At 38.6% G+C, this 19,295-nt stretch overlaps 1 protein-coding gene across 1 annotated transcript; it reads left to right on the forward strand.

Annotated features, from left to right (window-relative positions):
- Positions 1 to 15,151: 15,151 nt before the first annotated feature.
- On the forward strand, positions 15,152 to 16,508 carry LOC132628633 (uncharacterized). The gene is made up of 2 exons (XM_060344396.1): positions 15,152 to 16,264; positions 16,458 to 16,508. Exons 1-2 carry the CDS (start codon positions 15,152 to 15,154, stop codon positions 16,506 to 16,508), a joined length of 1,164 nt encoding a protein of 387 aa, XP_060200379.1.
- Positions 16,509 to 19,295: the final 2,787 nt, after the last annotated feature.

The following is a 19,295-nucleotide window of genomic DNA, read 5'->3' on the forward strand; positions in this document are numbered from 1 at the left end:
TCCCTTATATTCTACCGAAATTTCGGCAGCATTTCCCCTGTAAATACACCATCCCCGAAATTCCAACTCGGCCAATTTTATCAACAACAATCCGAGAATTCAACTCGGCCAAATTATCGACAACATTACCAACAATCACACTAACGATATCAACAATCAATTCAAGACGTATTCTAACATGAACAACCTTTGTTATACAATTCAACGACATTTCATTTATATTCAATTCCATCACATATAGTCAAGCCAACACCAATGATCCCACCTTCAAGTATTTATCCGAAATCATTCTAACATGATTCAAGAACACTTTAAACAATTCACACAATATTCAAACAATCCAATTAGTGCACACTTCCACCCGAAACCTTTCAAATTCCACAAGAACACTAACAACACATTTTCTTTCATCTAAATTCATAAACTATATCAACAATCTATACTTTAGCAATATCATTCATTCTTATAATCATAAGAAACTATACTAATGTCACATTAACTTCTTCAATAATCCACAAACGATTACAATTTCATTTCAAGCCAACCAACCTTCATTCTACATCACATAATCCATAACAACAACAACTAAAATACTAAGTAAAATCATCTCAACATACCCAACTAGGGCAGCCCCTATACGGCCACCACCACACACCCACATACTTCATGAAGTTCATCAAATTCCACATACAACAACAATCAAATTACTAAATAAAATCAATTCGTCACATCTACACCACACCACTTCCATTCGGCCACAATACCACATCCATATTTTTATGAACTTTACCCATTTCTAAATACTACAGCACTTCACAAATCATCTATAACACATGAAAAGAAGATTAAGCACATACCTTTCTCCACTTGTCTTCTTAACTTGGTTAGGGTTGTGAATTGCCCAAATGAGTGCCTTGCTTGATCTAGCCACTGCTCCATGTTGATAAGGACGTTCCACTTGGTTGAATTGCTTGAAGTTTCTTGAATGATAAATGATGAATTTGTCTTGTTTTGCCATCACTTTCTATATATATATATATATATATTTAGCCCCTCCAAATGCAAAGTGGCCACATGTCCTCCTTCTTGGCTTCAGTTAAGTGGTCAAGACTTGAAGTGGGGACCACACACACACACACATACATACACGGCCAAGATGGCCCTTTTATGAACTTTCTTAAACTTTTGTGAAATTTCCATTTTGCCCCTAGCCTTCCACAAGATTACCATGAACCATCTTGTGAATTTCTCTTTTTACCCTTAGCCTTTCTCAATATTTCCATGCCAATAATGTTCATAAATAATATTCATAAACAACTTGTACACTAAAATAATTTTGCAAAATGGTCTTGCCCTTGACTCCTCGCAATTATCCCGAACTATCCGAACGTACAAAATACGGGCCATAACAACCTTATAGTCCACCAGATCAGACTAGAGATTGATCGGCTAAAGGTATATGAGTCCTTATTGGAATTTTCTATGTATATGCATTTGCTGTAGATTATTATTTAATAGTGGCGAGCGGAAACCCAGAGGCCGATAATCGAGTATTTATAAGTAACAGCGACCAAGGTGTGTTCGCTACCATTGGGAATCTGAAATTCTAGGACGGAAAGTAGTCATACATACATATGAAAGGTGAATATTGAGAATTAAAAAGGCCAAAATAGTAATTGTATAGTCGGAAGAGTAAGAGACCCTTTCTAATTCGGAGGGAGATGCGTTATGAGAACGTTTTGGAATCTGTCAAGACTTAAACTTGCTTTAAATTATGTGGTGAAGCTCATGCGGTGAGGTGGATACGATTATACCAGCATTGACGCACCGGATTTCATCAGAGTTTCAAGGTTAAGCGTGCTAGGGTGAGAGAAATACTAGGATGGGTGACCCCCTGTGAAGGGTATAAAAAGTTCTATTAATTTAGATATCAGAGGCAAATGAGAAGCTAGAGCAGCCTAAGGGAGATTGGAGTATGCGGAGTGGTTGGAGACCTTAAGAGATCGTGTAGGACGAGGCGGACTAGACCGGTGAAGAGAAACAATATGCATCACAGCTCTATAATTAGGGTTAGTTTGAATAGAGTTTGGAATTATTTTGTAAGCGAGATGGTAGTAATTATATATATACGTATGCATATGATATCCCATACATGGCTGTATCAGCGGGTATGTGTATCCCGGCAACCAACGTTGCGGTATATTGAAGGCATTAATCGAGTAGGGTAGTGAAGTTCAATTGACAAAAGAATTTTACTAGATAAACCGATGTTATTTGCATTACATGTTAGATTTGGAGAGTTTTAATGCAATGACGTTTGGAAAAGAAAGAAAGTAAGTATATGGACGGTAGAGAGACCAAAAATATCAGAAAAAAAAGAAAAGACGAAAATATGTAAAAAACATGAGGGAGTGAAGCCTCCAAGAGAGACGACGAGCAAAGCACGAGACTATTTGGGTAAAATGTCACGACCTAAACCGATGGGCCAAGACTAGTGCCCGAGTTGGGCACCCATATACGACCCGCTAGATATAATCAGACTAAAACTGAAAACAATATGGCACTCTGTAAAAGCATGCTATGAACTCATCATGTCATACTTCAAAGAGAACCTGTCTCCCGAGATGCCACAGCTAACCAAAACATAACAAATATGGAAGCCGACAAGGCTGCCACAATACATGGGGACATCCAAGACAAACTACATCGATATAGCTAACCAAATCGTATATACACAACCCACATATGTCTACAGACCTCTAAGAGTATAACAAAGCCTATGTCAAAGGATCTGTACCAAAATGACTCAAGCTCCGGAACAATAGTGCTCTCCAAGAACCTTAGCAGAAGTCCTAGACCGGAGGATCACCAAATTGAGTGTCTGTACCTGCGGGCATGAAACGCAGCCCCCGAAGAAAGGGGGTCAGTACGGAAAATGTACTGAGCATGTAAAGCATGAAGTACAATAAAGAAGATCATGACTGAGCAAAAAGTTGACGGGAGACGAGTAGGATAATCAAAGATACCAATGCATCTGTGCCTTATAAGATCAGTCATGCATACATATATAATATACCGTACCCGGCCCTCTAGTGAGGGACTCGGTGAAATAATTATATCTATACCGTACCCGGCCCTCTAGTGAGGGTCTCGGTGAAATCATCATATATATACAGTACCCGACCCTCTAGTGAGGGACTCGGTGAAATCATCATATATATACCGTACCCGGCCCTCTAATGAGGGACTCGGTGAAATCATCATACATATACTGTACCCGGCCCTCTAGTGAGGGACTCGGTGAAATCATCATATATATACCGTACCCGGCCCTCTAGTGAGGGGCTCGATGAAATCATCATATATATACCGTACTCGGCCCTCTAGTGAGGGACTCGATCAAATCATCATATATATACCGTACCCGGCCCTCTAGTGAGGGACTCGGTGAAATGCATACGTACCCGACCCTCTAGTGAGGGATTCGGTGAACAATGCAATGAAACTGTGCACGATTACGTACTCGGCCCGGGACTCGGTGAATGATATATTAACGGTATGCACGAGTAGAATATCATGAGAAACCATATGCAAGCTAAATCATCATCTGAGACTTAATAGAAAAATTAGAATAAACCAACACTGGTGAATCAAAGACAATTATCATGTCAAGTACCACTGAGAATTAGGGTTCATCGGAATCATGTATGTTCGTCGTTCGCTCACTTTATGTAACTCATGCCAAAAAGAAAGAAGGGATAACTTTACATACACCTTGGAGCCTTTAGAGGTAGAGTCATCATCAATGAATAAAATTGAGAACATCTAGAAGTAGCTCCACATTTTCATATTCGCTTTGAAACCATAAACACAAAATCATCATTATCGTTGTCACCATCGTAAAATTATTCTTATCCTAGACATCATGAGAAGCTTTAAGAACCATGGACCTTTGGCTTTTGAAGACAAGAAGGTTACGGAAACAGTTATGAAATCATACCACAGGAATCATGCCTTTGAAAGAAAGGGACGAGCCTTAACATACCTATTCAGCCACCAACTACCTACGCTTATCCGTCCGAGCCCGCAAGTCTACATATAATACCATTCATACTATTATTAGGCCCATTATCATATACTTATCCTAAGCCTTCAACTAATTCTTCCTAAAATCTGCCAAAATTTCGGCAGCATCTCCTTTATTTATATGCCTAGCCCAAAATCTCAATTCAGCAGCCAACAACAACAATAACAATACCAACATCAACAGCAATATTATCAACACCAATATGTACCATAAAACAGCCCACACGCTGTTTTTCAACTTCCATAACTAACAAACTTACTATACGATTGTTTAGCGACTTCATCTCCGTAAATAAGCCTTAAATAATACCAAAAGAGAAAGATTCATACCTTTTTTTCTTGTTAAGGCAGCAATATCCTCAATATCCACGCTAAAATCTCCCGAAAAACGATACTAGAATCACAACCATGCGTTACCCGGACCTAAACCACTACTCCGCGACTTAAAAATTGCTCACTTTTTGTTTCCCTCTCTCTCTTCATTTTCTGGAATTTTCTAGCAAAATATGGTGAAAAAAAGAGGTTCCTACCCTTTTTATAAGGGTCAAATTCGGGTTGGGTTTACTGTAGCATTTTACTGTAGCAGCATTGTAGCAGTACTGTAGCACGCGTTTCTGCTCTGTCAGCCGAACTTGTAACGTCCATAATTCTCTACTCCGAAGTCCAATCGACAAGAGGATTATTGCGTTGGAAAATAGACTCGAAGAAATTCATTTTAGTCTTTTGTTTCACCTTAAAACACTTCATATGCTAAGAGATATTCATCCACCAAGTTGGATCAAAATTTTCACACAAAACATTACCCATCCTTTTTCCAAAGTCGTACTACTCCATTGCTTCCACTCATTTCCTTATAAAACCTTCTGGTATACCTTATATACATCCTTCCTCATTAAATATACTTAATAATGCTTGCTCCTTATATTCCAAAGTGGTTTTACCTAACCATAACTCAACATACTTATGTTTCAAATTTGATAAGTGCTTCTTCGAAGATACGGGGTGTAACGTAAAAATTCGAAGGTAGGTATGTGAAAGGAATAAAGTGTGGTAGTATAGAATAAAATAGGAATGTGTGCGGTTAGAGAATGGATTTTGCTAAGTGGGACTAAGGAAATAGTGACCACAACGAGGAATGTGAAGTAAGAGAAAGAATGATCAGGCCTTGCAATGATGCTAAGAGATTTCCAGCTCTCGAAAGGTATATGTAAAGGGGTAAATGTGTAGTCAAATTGACACGGTGGCCTCGGACATGAGGAAGATTTCCTAAAAGGTGACTTAAGAATAGAACGGATTTGCACGTTCAAAGGAATATTTCACGAACATCCGAGTTGATACTATAAATAACAAAGAGGAGAAGGGCGCTTGAGGAGGAAAGAACTCAAGAAAGGTTAGGGGTTAAAATAGTGAAGGTATACTAATGGGTTGATCGAAGAAAGAGGAGAGCATTTAGAAGCAAAGTAACTGGTAAATTTTTAACCATGGGAGTAAGAAGGATATTTTTACAAGTTGGCGGTAGGAAACCGATCAATCACTGAGATAGGAACGAGGATGAAGGGGCGACACATATGATTAGAAAATTAATGATATGAGGCAAGAATTCCTGTAAAGACCGAGAGATTCGATTATAGAGGAAATAGAGTGAAAGGTAAGGAACGTGCATAGAGGACAACCTAGCCGTGACATCTGAAAGACAGATGGAGGCTCGATGAATGAGGATGGGAAGAGTGTACATTGTAAGAATTCCGTGCTAAGAGCAAGAAGTTGAAGGACACTCGAAAAACTTAGATGCACAGCTGCAACACAAATGCGTAGTTAAGAAGGATTATAAGCAAGTGAGCTAAGCAGGCGAAAGGACTAGTAGTGGATGGAAATGAAACAAAAATGATGATATAGACATAAATGGAAGAAGAACTCAGGGAAAGATGTTTTAGATATGTTATAAGCAAAGTCGGGAAGAGAGACGAGGAGTGGGGTATATCCGATGAATTCATAAAGGACGTGGTTAATCCCGATGTCCCCATTAACTGATGGGTCCAGGAAATCATTAGTCATAAAAGACAGTGATATGTAGTCGTGATGTTATGCAGCCTCATCAACGTTTATTTTGTCGTACAGTATATATGTGGCGGCCAAATCGGCTCGCGCTGTTACTCCCAGTTTTTATGTTTATATGTATATGTTGGACGTAAGTTCCCGGTGTAGTGTCTCTTATGTTGATTATTCGGGAGACAGTACAGCTCAGTTACAAATTGCGTATGGGCCCAGGATAGTCAGTGAGCAGTAAATGCAAGCATAGGAGTGCTTGGCCAGTAGTGATCGGGCACTTGTTACGGCCCATCGGTTTGGGTCGTGACACAAGGTCTATCAATATCAATACGGCAGGAAACATACCTTTCGGAGTAAAAACTTCAATTCTCATCAATTACCTCACAGCATAATCAACTGCTAATCTAAAATTGAAAATTTTAGGATTAGAATCAGGAACATCACATCTTATAATTTAGCTCTACGGCACGATCCAAGATGAGAAAGAAAGGTCAATCATTCCTAAATGCCCTGCAGCTTCTTGTTTATAAGTGTGGCACGCTTCACACCCATAAACAAGACGCTACTGGACACGACTCGTAGACACTCCCTAGGACGAACTTCTCTGATATCCCTTTTGTCACCACCCAACTAGAGGGCCATGACGGGCATCCGGAGCTAAACACCGAGCACCTCTAAACATACATCTCATAACCATCTCTTGGTGGACCACAAAGATATCTCATGGGTATCATAATCTGTAAAGGTTCATATATTACAAAATAACGGCACAGCTCTACATAACCGTCAACAACTATGCCTATCATCACTAGCCGACAAGGCTACCACAATATTTTACAACAATAAGAACTGATAAGGATATGAATTGTCTAACTGTACACACATGTCTACGAGCCTCCACATAGAATTCATGTGACCATAAGGACCATCCCCAATAGACTGCAGCTCCGAAGCAAATGGAGCGCTCCTGAGATTCTGCTGATAAAGCTCTTATGGGTCAGATCCGTCTACCTGTAGACCTGCGAGCATAAATGCAGCGTCCACAAGAAGGGACGTCAGTACGAATAGTAAAATGATAAAAGCATGAAAAATAACGAAAGATAAAAGAACCATTTAAATCTCATAATACCTTTCAAGACGTTCGTCATACTTACTTAACCTTTTTCTAGATTAAACATTTCATATATCCACACATATACCTATACAATATCATACAATACAATACAACACAATACCACACAATACCGTACCCAGCCATATAGGCTAGGTATTATCCGTACTCGACCCTTCTGGGATTCGGTCATATCCGTACCCAGCCCTTTAGGGACTCGGCGTCACACATGAGTACATATATATATATATATATATATATATATATATATATATATATATATATATATATATAAGAGTACATAAATAAAAGTATATCATCATCTGCATTATCATTATCACCATATCTTTCCTTGGAGGATCAACTATCGTAATCGTAAGATGAGATCAATAGTGTCATGAGAGTATCAAGAACGATGAAATTGGATAGCATTAGAAATGGAATTATCATCATCGCTATATCTCACCTTGAAGGAACAAGTATTGCAAGGTGATATCAACAACAATGGATAAAATCAAGGAAATCATGAAATAAGCTCAATAATATCATAATAGCGTTAAAATCATAAGCTTTGGAATTCATAGAATTAAAATCATCATCATCATGTTCATCATAGAAAACATCTCATCTTTAGCATCATGAGAAGATTTTAAGAATCATGAACTTCTAACTTTTGAAAGTAAGAAGGTTATGAAAAATATGTATGGAATCATAACATAGGAATCATGTCTTTTGAAAGAAAGGGACTACCCTTAACATACCTTTTTAGTCTCCTTAACTACTTAATGCTTATCTTCCCAAGCTCGTAATCTACATTCAAGAGAATTCATATTATTGTTAGGCTTATCGCCATATGATTTATCTTAAGCCTTCAAATTAATTTCTTTTAAAATCTGCTGAAATTCGGGCAGCATCTGCCCTGTTTATGTTACATCCAAAAGAACACTAAGGGTCATCAAACAGCCCAACAACAACAACAACAATCAACAATAGCAACAACTACGATATAATCCAATATAACCTTCTTTGATTACATTAAGAATCATATCGAGCGGCATGCTCGTTTAACGAATAACAAACGTCATTCAAACCCAACTCTCCTTTCATAATTTAATCCGCACCCTTCATAACAATAAGCATATATTTACCTTATCATCTTTAGCTCAAAATATCCTTAAATGTATTCCAAAACTCTCCATACTCCTATGCCTCATCCTTTACTTTCTATTCGTAGATTTCATATATTTTCTTCTCCATATTTCCAATCAGCACTTGAATAATCCCATTAACTGTAGTGACAATATATTCAGGTTAAATTCCACCAATTACAACCATTAGAAGTCATATTTAAACATTTAAACAGCCCCCACAAAACAGTGGCTTAACTTAACTTATTTCGATGTAGTTTTGCGGTATTTGGCCTCAAACATCTTTACCAACCTTAAATTATGCTAGCACACGACCAATGGGGTGTTATAAATACCTTAATAATTGCATCTAACCTAAGAACTACAGCTGAAGCAGTTCAACTTCACCCTCAATCATGATAAAATATCATAGGCTTGCTACTCTTGTAGTTTCCAACTTTCTTGATGGAAGATTTGGTTGTTTGCACTTGATTTGGGCTGACATTTTGTGGGTGGAAGTTGGGAGAATATTCTACAGGCTAGGGGAATGATTTAGAGGTGCTGGATGAAAAAATTAAGTGTAAAACCCCTTTTCTAGAGCTCTAGAGTCGGTTTGGACCAACCTAGAGTCTTCGGCTACTGTAGCGCGCACTGTAGTTCACATTTCTCCTCTATCAGCCGCTCTTGTAACGTCCATAATTCTATACTCCGATGTCTTATCGACAAGCAGCTTGTTGCACTGGAAACTAGACTTGACGAACTTCATTTTAGGCTTTTGAAACACCTTAAAACTCCGAATATATCTTGAGATATTCCACTCCAAAGTTTACCCAAAATTCTGCCAACTTTTTTTCCAGATTTTGGACAAACTTATTTTCTTCGATTTGCTTGGTCCCGGAATCATCCGAAACTCTCCATACATGATATTTATCATTAATCATACATGATAATGTTCATTTCCTTTGGTTTCAAGGTTGTCCTTCCCGGCTACGACTTACGATATCGTAATTTATCATTTACTTCATTGTTACGCACTTCCCATGGCTTGTAACTTCCCAACTTCATGGAACGTCTCCGATACTCCATTAATACGGTGAAGTACGTAGCATACTCATGCTCTGAAAGTGTGAGGTGTAACACTTGAGAATGACAGTTGTGCTCGCTTTGGATCGGTCCGAGCCCTTCGGGGGCGGTCTGGCTCATGTGATGCCGACGTCGATGAGGAATGCTACCTGGTTGATCTTGCCAGTAGTCATATGGTTGTCTCAAAGATTAAGCCATGCATGTGTAAGTATGAACAAATTCAGACGGGGAAACTGCAATTGGCTCATTAAATCAGTTATAGTTTGTTTGATGATATCTACTACTCGGATAACCGTAGTAATTCTAGAGCTAAAACGTCCAATAAACCCCGACTTCTAGAAGGGATGCATTTATTAGATAAAAGGTCAATGCGGGATCTGCCCGTTGCTGCAATGATTCATAATAACTCGACGGATCGCACAGCCATCGTGTCGGCGACGTGTAATTCAAATTTCTGCCCTATCAACTTTTGATGGTAGGATAGTGGCCTACCATGGTGGTGATGGGTGACGGAGAATTAGGGTTCAATTTCGGAGAGGGAGCCTGAAAAACGGTTACCACATCTAATGAAGGCAGCAGGCGTGGAAATTACCCAATCCTGACACGGGGAGGTAGTGACAATAAATAATAATACCGAGTTCTATGAGTCTGGTAATTAGAATGAGTACAATCTTAATCCCTTAATGAGGATCTATTGGAGGGAAAGTATGGTGCCAGCAGCCACGGTAATTCCATCTCCAATAGCGTATATTTATGTTGTTGAAGTTATAAAACTCATAGTTGGACTTTGGGATGGGTCGGCCGGTCCGCCTCTAGTGTGCACCGGTCGTCTAGTCCCTTCTGCCAACAATGCGCTCTTGGCCTTAATTGGCTGGGTCGTGTCTCCGGCGCTGTTACTTTGAACAACTTAGAGTGCTCAAAGCAAGCTTACACTATGTATACATTAGTATGGGATAATATTATATAGAATAACTCTCACTCTATCAAGGGACAATACCTATCAAGAAGGTTCAATATGCTGATGGTATCCCAGTGGTGCGTTGGACTACATCAGAAGTATTAAGAATGGCGCAAATAGATAATTTAAAGCATGCTATTGTAGTTAAGTTCTCATATGGCTGGCTAGAAATGGATGAGTTGAGTGATATTCTTCCAAGTTAATGTGGTGCTAAGGGAAAGTGTCAAGTTGGATTCCTGAGAGATCGACATGTTTTGATTAGATGTTCTTTAATGGAAGATTTCATAAACATCTCTTCTAAGAGTGCCTTTTGGTTGAAGTCTAAGGACGGTAAGTCTTATCAGATAAGGCCTCCCATATATGATCCCCATTTTAGGGTTCAAGAAGAGACTTCAATTGCAATGGCATGGATATCTTTCCCTTATTTACTACCTACTTACTTTGTTAAGGAATCTTTGTTTACCTTAGCATCGGCAGTTGGGAAACCTTTGTTATTAGACATGGCTACTATTAATAAAACCAGGCCTAGTTGTGCTAGGCTAAAGGTACAACTGTATTGATTATCAGATCTTCCTAAGTTTGTTATGACGGAGATTGAAGATGACCAAACCAAGGAAGTGAATGTTATGAAAGTAAAGATTCAGTATGATCATTTGCCTAAGTATTGTACTTAATGTAAGTTACAAGGCCATGCAAAGGAAAAGTGTAGAGTGTTACATCCCGAGTTGAAGGGAAAAAAGAAAGAGGATGTCAATGAAGAAGAGGCAGAAGTTAAGAAATGTGAGGAAGTGACAACTGAGAAAAAAACAGTAGCAACAACATCTAACGGATTTCAATATCTAGGAAGGAATAATAAGTATAATAGATGGAGATATCCAGTGCAGCAATATTTTCCAAAAGTGTTGTTTAGTGGGAAAGTTGTTACTTATCCAAATGCTGCTAACATGGGAAAGAAGAGGAAGGAGGATGGTCATGCAGGGAAAGACAAGCAGCCAGAAGGAGTTACACTTCAAAATAATTTTGAAGTATTGAATGATAATGTAGAAGAAGGGGTGGATAATGACAACACAAAGGATTTGGTTCCTACTGACTCAGTAGGGACATCCAAAGAACCAGATGTTTTAGCCAAAAAGGCAGATGATGTTGACAAATCTGATGAAAGTTTGAATGTAACTAGGGAAGAAGGTCATATTGGAATGCAGGATGAGAATGGGAAGGCAAGTGCAGATACTGAGATAGTTATTTATAAGGGTCCTGAAGAAAAGATTAACAATGTAGATGATCCTCAAGAGAAAGTTACTGATGGAGGAGACAAAGTAGCAGATAGCCAAGAACAAGTAGAAGATAGTGCAAGTATTGAGAGATAGTGCAGGTACTGAGATAATTACTTATAAGGGTCCTGAAGAAAAGACTAACAATGTAGTTGATCCTCAAGAGAAAGTTTCTGATGGGGGAGACAAAGGAGCAGATAGCCAAGAACATGTAGATGCTGGAGAGAAGTAGAAATTAAATTAATGTTTGGACAAGTTAGCTCAGGAGCATGAGCTAAGTAACACAGTATTTAATCAAGAGCATACTCAGAAGGAATTTACTCTTCCAATTATGCTCAGACATGAGGATTAGTTGAATTTTTCTATAAATCTGGATGGAGTGGGATCCTATCCACCTAAAAGGGAGGAACCTGATGATTTGCATGTGGATCTGGTGGAAAAAGTTCAAGATCAACAAAGTCTATCCCTGAAGAAACCTTTTCCTTTGAAGGAACTTCATGATGTAGTGTCCCATAATCTAGCAGACATGGCATTACCTGAGCATCTTGAAGTAGGTAGCAGTGCTAAAGATATGGTAGATGAGGAATCCATAGAGCAGGTGTTTAATCATGTAGCTAAGGAAGTTGATATTTCTCCAAAGTCCATGCAGAAAGGGAGTAAGAAGGGTAAACAACAAAGTGTAGTGGATATTCAGCCTATAAGAATATTTCCAAATAAAGCTGTGAAGAATGTCAATAAATCTTTATGAAGACTCTATTTTGGAATATCAGGTCTGTGAATTCACAGCAAGCTTTTCATAGAGTGGAAATGCTAAATAGGCATCATAAATTCTCCATCATTGCTTTAATGGAACAATTTCATTTTAGACAAATTCAAAGATTTAGAAGGAGATTGGGCATGAGATATGCACATCATAACTGCAATGGTAAAATTTGATTCTTTATAAATGACAATATAGATGTAGAGGTGATTCAGGATATAGATCAACATATCACAGTTAAGCTAAGTTTTCAGGAGGATAATAAGATTTTTATGACTACTATTATTTATGCAAAGTGTGAAGCATTGGAAAGAATTACTCTCTGGGATAACTTGTATAACCTGGCTGATCAAATGGAAGTGCCCTGGCTTATGGGAGGAAATTTCAATGTAATTATGAATGAAGATGAGAAAATAGGGGGTCTGCCAGTTTATCCAGAGGAGTATAAAGATTTTGCATTCTGTGTGAATTCATGTGAACTATTTGAAGTTTATTTTAAAGGAAGCTTATTCACATGGCGGAATGGTAGAGCTGGTAGGGGTTGTATTTTTAAAAGGTTGGACAGAATGCTCAATAACTCAAAACTACAAGATTGGTTTAGTTACATGGAAGTTGATCATTTATCTAGAATTGGTTCTGATCGTGCTCCTCTTCTACTTACTTGTGGAGATTCATCTCAACATGTGAGGAAACATTTCAGATTTCTAAAGTTTTTGATATAACATGAGTCCTTTTTAGAGGTTGTGAATCAATGGTGGAATACTGATTTTGAAGCAGATGAACTCATTACTTTTAAATTGAAGCTTAAAAAAGTTAAGTCTATTCTATCAGAATTGAGTAAAGCTACATTTGGGGATATCTTCAACCCGCTAGTAGTAAGGGAAGATATTGTGAGAGTTAAAGAACAAATTTTTGAAGATGATCCTTCTCCTGCAAACAGGATGGTACTCCAACTAGCACAAACAGAATTGAAGAAGTTTATGCATTACGAGGACGAGTTCTGGAGACAGAAATCTCATTTTACTTGTTTTTCTGAGGGGGTAAGGAATACAAGGTTTTTCCAAAATATGGTAAATGGTAGGAGGAAGAGACTGCAGGTCAAAATGATGAAAAAGAAAGATGGAAGTTGGAGAGAGGGGGAAGATGCTCTAGCTAAGGAAGTAACCCAATTTTATCATTATCAGTTACACAGGAGGATATCTCTTCAGATTTCTCATTGATGCAATATGTTCCGATTATGGTTACTTAAGAGAAAAATCAGATACTTACTAGCATGCCAACTCTAGAAGATGTTAAGAAGATATTTTTTGATCTGTCAAGAGATAGCTCAGGTGGTCCAGATGGTATGATAGGAGCATTTTATCAAGTATGCTGAGATATTGTGGGGGCTGATGTGTATAATATAGTGAAAGTCTTCTATGAAAGACAGACTTTTCCAAAGTCCATGACTCATACAAATCTAGTTCTGATCCTAAAGAAGAATAATGGTGAGACCTTTGCAGATATGAGGCCTATAAGTCTAAGTAATTTTATTAACAAAGTGATCTCTAGAGTGGTGCAGAATAAGCTTAAAATGTTTTGCCGTCTTTGATATCTGCTAATCATTTTGGTTTTGTAAAGGGAAGATGTGTCATTGAGAATGTACTGTTAACTCAAGAGGTTGTATCAGATATAAGACTTAGGGGAAAACCAGCTAATGTGGTGCTTAAACTGGATATGGCTAAGGCCTATGATAGAGTGTCCTGGGATTTTTTGGCAAGAGTTCTGAGGAAGATAAGATTTGCAGAAGTATTTATAGATATGATATGGAGATTGGCAAACAATTTGTACTCAGTTCTATTTAATGGACAGGCTTCTGGTTTTTTCCACTCAATAAGAGGTGTTAAGCAAGGAGATCCACTTTCTCCGGCTTTGTTTATTTTGTCTGCAGAAGTGTTGTCTAGAGCATTGAACTCTTTATTTGTGGACAGTGGCTTTAGAAGCTATTGAATGCCTAAATGGAGTGCTAATTTGAATCTTCTTGCTTATGCAGATGATACTATTATATTCTCATCTGCAGATGACACTTCATTGCAGTTGATCATGGGAATATTACAGGAGTATGAGCATATGTTAGGGCAGATTATCAAAAAAGGAAAAAGTTCCTTCTATATGCATAGTAAAGTTGCAAATGTGATAGTACAATAGGTTGAGGCTATTACTGGTTTTACTAGGGGATCTTTCCCTTTCACATAATTAGGTTGCCTAATCACATATGCAAGAAAGAGAAAGGCTGATTATAATGACTTGATAAAAAAAGTGAAGGACAAACTGGCAGCTTGGAAAGGAAGACTTTTATATTTTGGAGGAAAAGTTGTTTTGATCAACAGTGTTTTATTGAGTATGCCAATTCACCTACTCTCTGCTATCAGACCTCCAAAGGGTGTTATCTATGACCTGCATAAGGTGTTTGCAAGATTTTTCTGGAATAATAGTGAAGAAGGAAGACGAAGACATTGGTCTTCATGGTTGAATCTGTGCTTGCCAAATGAGGAAGGTGTAGTTGGCTTCAGATCCTTATTTGATGTTTCTAAAGCATTATGTGCTAAACTCTGGTGGAAATTCAGAACTACAAATACTTTATGGTCAAATTATATGTGGAACAAGTATTGTAAAAGGCACTACCCACAGTATGTGCCTTGGAAAGGAGGCTCTCAGGTCTAGAAGATGATGTTAGAAGCTAGAGACAACATGGAGCATGAAATGTGGTGGGAGCCAAGAAGTAGAACTGCTAATATCTGGTTTTATAATTGGACAAAACTTGGAGCTCTATACTACTTAGTTCCTGATGAGTTTGTTGTGGATGAAACAGTACAAGATGTGAAGGAACTGAGAAATCAGGATGGGTGGAACATGAGTAAACTACAACAGCTTTTTCCTACTGATATTGTTGATCATATACCGGAAGAATTAGACTTTCATGAATCTACAGAAGAATGGGATAAACCAAGGTGGATGATGACAACATCTGGTAAATTTACAGTTAGAAGTGCATGGGAGCTCTTAAGAAGGAAATTTGTGAAGTCTGATATATACAAAAGCATATGGATACCTGGTTTGCCTTTCAAAATCTCATTCTTTTTCTTGAGATTGTGGAAATGCAAACTTCCAGTAGGGGATATAATGAGAAGGATTGGGAGTGATATAGAAGGAAAATTCTATTGTTGTGATCCTAAACAATGTGAAACTGTAGATCATCTATTTGTCACAAGAAAAGTTTCTTCACAAGTTTGGAGATATGTTAAAGCTGCTGCAGGAATCACAACAACTTTGCTTCAGGTGAAACATGTAATACAGGTCTGGTGGAATGCTAATTTTTCATCTATGTTCAAATCTATTATTAGGGCCATGCCAGTGATCACAATGTGGCAAATATGGAAGTGGAGAAACACTATGGTGCATGGAGGGAAGATGACAATCAATAAGGTGATATATGAAATAAATTTGACCACACATCAGATGTGCAGGGTTAGAAATCCAAGAATGCAAGTACCAAAGTCTGTTCCACAGATTATGCAGATGATTGAAACATACAAACCACATATAGTGAGCAAGATAGTGAGATGGAATTTGCCTATGCCAGGGTGGTTTAAGTGTAACTCAGAAGGTGCTTCTAGAGGAAATCTAGGGCCAAGCTCAGTGGCATTTTGTATTAGGGACTCTGAGGGAGACCTGATGCATGCTGCAGCTAGAATAATATCAGATGGATCAAACTTAGTTGCTGAAGCAATGGCTTTACAGGAGGGTATTAAATACTGTGTGACAAATGATCTATTGCCTGTACTCTTGGAGACTAATTAAATGACTCTTAAAATGATCTTGACAAGACAATAGGAAGTACCATAGAGTATCTCTTTTATCATAAAGGATATTACAAGGTTGAGGAGGGATAAGGAAGTGAGAATGGAGCATGTACTGAGGGAGAGAAATGGATTTGCAGATTTTTTAACTAACTTTGTTTTTGATTTTGCAGGTGAACATCATTTCAATAGTTACCAATCACTTCCAAGGAAAGCAAGACTGATTTTTAATACTGAAAAAACACATACGCCATACATCAGAATCAGGCAAGCCAAAGATCATCAGATTCCAGGAGATTAACACATGCAATAAGGATCTTGCAGGATGTCAAAACTGCAGTAATCAGTGATGTAGCATCTGAGTTGGCATTGCGGCTAGGCTTGACGGGAGTTCATCCGATTTTTCATGTTTCGATGCTGAAGAAATACCTTGCCGATGGTACCTACATTGTCCGTTGGGATTATATATTTCTTGACGAGAATTTGACTTATGAGGAGGAACCTATGGTGATCTTGGATAGGCAGGTTCGAAAGTTGAGGTCGAAAGAGATTGCTACGGTGAAGGTGTAATAGAAGTACCGTCCTGTTGCGGAGGAAACTTGGGAAACTGAGTCTATCATGCGTAGCCAATATCCTCAGTTGTTCACTGATTCAGGTATTTTCTCGTTTTCTTTCTTTTCTTCGCTTGAGGACGAGCGATTTTTCAATTGGTATCTGATGTAATAACCCGTTTGGTCGTTACAGTCTTTTTGGCATTTTTGCACACTCCAGAGCATATATTAGCTCAATTTTGACCCGAGGGGACCGTTGGCACGCTTCTCGAAGTGTTTAGACCGGACTCGGGCAATTTTGTGAAATATAGGCTTAAAGTGAAAAATAATTGACCCGAAGTTGACTTTTAGGTAAACGGACCTTTCTCAAAATTTCATAGATTCCAAGAGGTTCGGATGTTCATTTAGAACTCGTGTGTGTATTTAGTTCGGTTCCCAATGCACTCAGATGCATTTTGGGACTTGGGGTGGGAAATTGGAATTTAGGCATTGGGGGTTGACTCGGTCAACAAGACCTCGTTAGGAATTCCGAGGCCACGAGAACATTCATAGCGCATTTTTATTCGTGTCTGTGTATGGTATGTGAAAAGATGGCCTCGGAAACTTGACGGAAAATCTAATCAATTGACGAAACTTGGTGGGGTTTTCTGGTGTCTGGTGCCCGCTTTGGTGGAACCAGCACCACGGCAGCGGCACCGCTGGAGCAATAGCCCTGACACTGTAGCGGTCCAAGACTTTAAGTCTTGACAACTGAAGCGGCACCGCTAGGGCGGTCCCAGTGCTGCTAAAGCGGGTGACGGGCAGTGTGCAAAATGAATGAAGTGTTAAAAGCCTTTTGTTACATCTTAGAAATTTTGTATCGTTGCATCATGAGTAAACTAACATAATCTCAAAGTGGTCATGAAGACCTTAGAAGGTTAAGGAGGGTATCCAATAATTATAAGTATGTATCTTAAGGTTCTAAAGTCATATGAAGCGGTGGAAGTATGTTTGTTAAGAGATTGGAAGAATTGAGTAATGTTGGAAGATTTTGTATCATTTGAGTTATACATTGCTTAGAATTACCTTGAGGGGGAGCTATAGGTCCCCTTATATGGTTAATGAATTTTTATACAAGTGCTAAGGTTCCATGAGGATTGGAGGTCAAACGAATCGAAAAGAACGCGATTTCGCGAAATCTGAGAAATTGGGGCAGTATGGGGTCGCACACTGAGTATGCTGAGTCGCATACTAGCCGCCAACTCCCTATTTTGGGTGAGATCATGTCACGACCCAACCCCGTAGGCCGTGACTAGTGCCCGAGCTGGACACTCGTATGTACCTGTTAACTATAATCATCCACAACTAGCATAATACAGACTTATCAATACCAAGGCAAGACGTCGTCTCAAAACTGTCGCATTATTTAGACGTAACAGAACAACCTGTCTCCTGGGGAGGTACAACTTTCAACAGAAATTATAGTACATAAGCCGACAAGGCTTTCATCATATATAAGGGAACATCCCGGCCATAAACGAGCCGACAAGGCTATCATAACACATTACTTCTCAAAACATATATATATATATATATATATATATATATATATATATATATATATATATCTACGCAAGCCGACAAGGCTGCCACTACGAATGGGAACGTCCCAAAACATAAGCCATATAGACACAACTGAACAACATCGATACACAACCCACACATATGTCTACAGACCTCTAAGAGTAACAACAGTATCATATGACGGGACAGGGCCCCGCCGTACCCCTGGATAAAATACATATACACCACAGAGATTCTGTACCAAAATCTAGGCTCCAGAACAAAGGAGCTCTCCAAGATAGCTGATTAGGACTCCTAAGCTGGCGGGTTACCAACGTGAGCATCAGTACCTGCGGGCATGAATGCAGCCCCCCGAAGAAAGGGGGTCAGTACGGAATATGCACTGAGCATGTAAAGCATAAATACAATAAACAGGATCATACTGAAGTGAGGAGTACAGAAAACCAGTACAATAATCAGAAAACCACAAGGCTTACTGTTATATCCCGTAATTTTGTACATTGGATTATTTGTGAGCTAATGGACATAAATTCAAGGACAAGATTATTTTGAAATATAAGACAAAGACTTTTAATCCCCGATTTTAATAAGTGCACGACTTGTTTATTAATTGCAGTTAGTGTAGAAATATTCGTGGGGATTAAGGATTAATTAGGCTAATTAGTGTATTAAGTGGGCTCCACCAAGCATTATAACAAAAAAAAATCTGATCTTGAAGACATTCTATAGTGGGCACGTGTGGGAGAATTATGCTGCCCATAAACAACACTTTGATGACTAAAATAATTCATTCATCACATTGTCATCTTCCACACTTCATTCCCAAATCTGAAAATTTAGAGAGATGAGACAACATGTGAGGTCTTAGTGGATGACTCACACTTCCACACTTCATTC

This window comes from Lycium barbarum, chromosome 2, assembly GCF_019175385.1.
Source record: "Lycium barbarum isolate Lr01 chromosome 2, ASM1917538v2, whole genome shotgun sequence".
Classification (NCBI taxonomy): Eukaryota; Viridiplantae; Streptophyta; class Magnoliopsida; order Solanales; family Solanaceae; genus Lycium; species Lycium barbarum.

What these genes read in the sequence shown, in the direction of transcription:
- LOC132628633 (XM_060344396.1), top strand. Translation starts at nt 15,152, where the DNA reads ATGATGTTAGAAGCTAGAGACAACATGGAGCATGAAATGTGGTGGGAG. An exon ending in TGACAAATGATCTATTGCCT is followed by an intron (nt 16,265 to 16,457) that starts GTACTCTTGGAG and finishes TTGATTTTGCAG; the next exon opens with GTGAACATCATTTCAATAGT.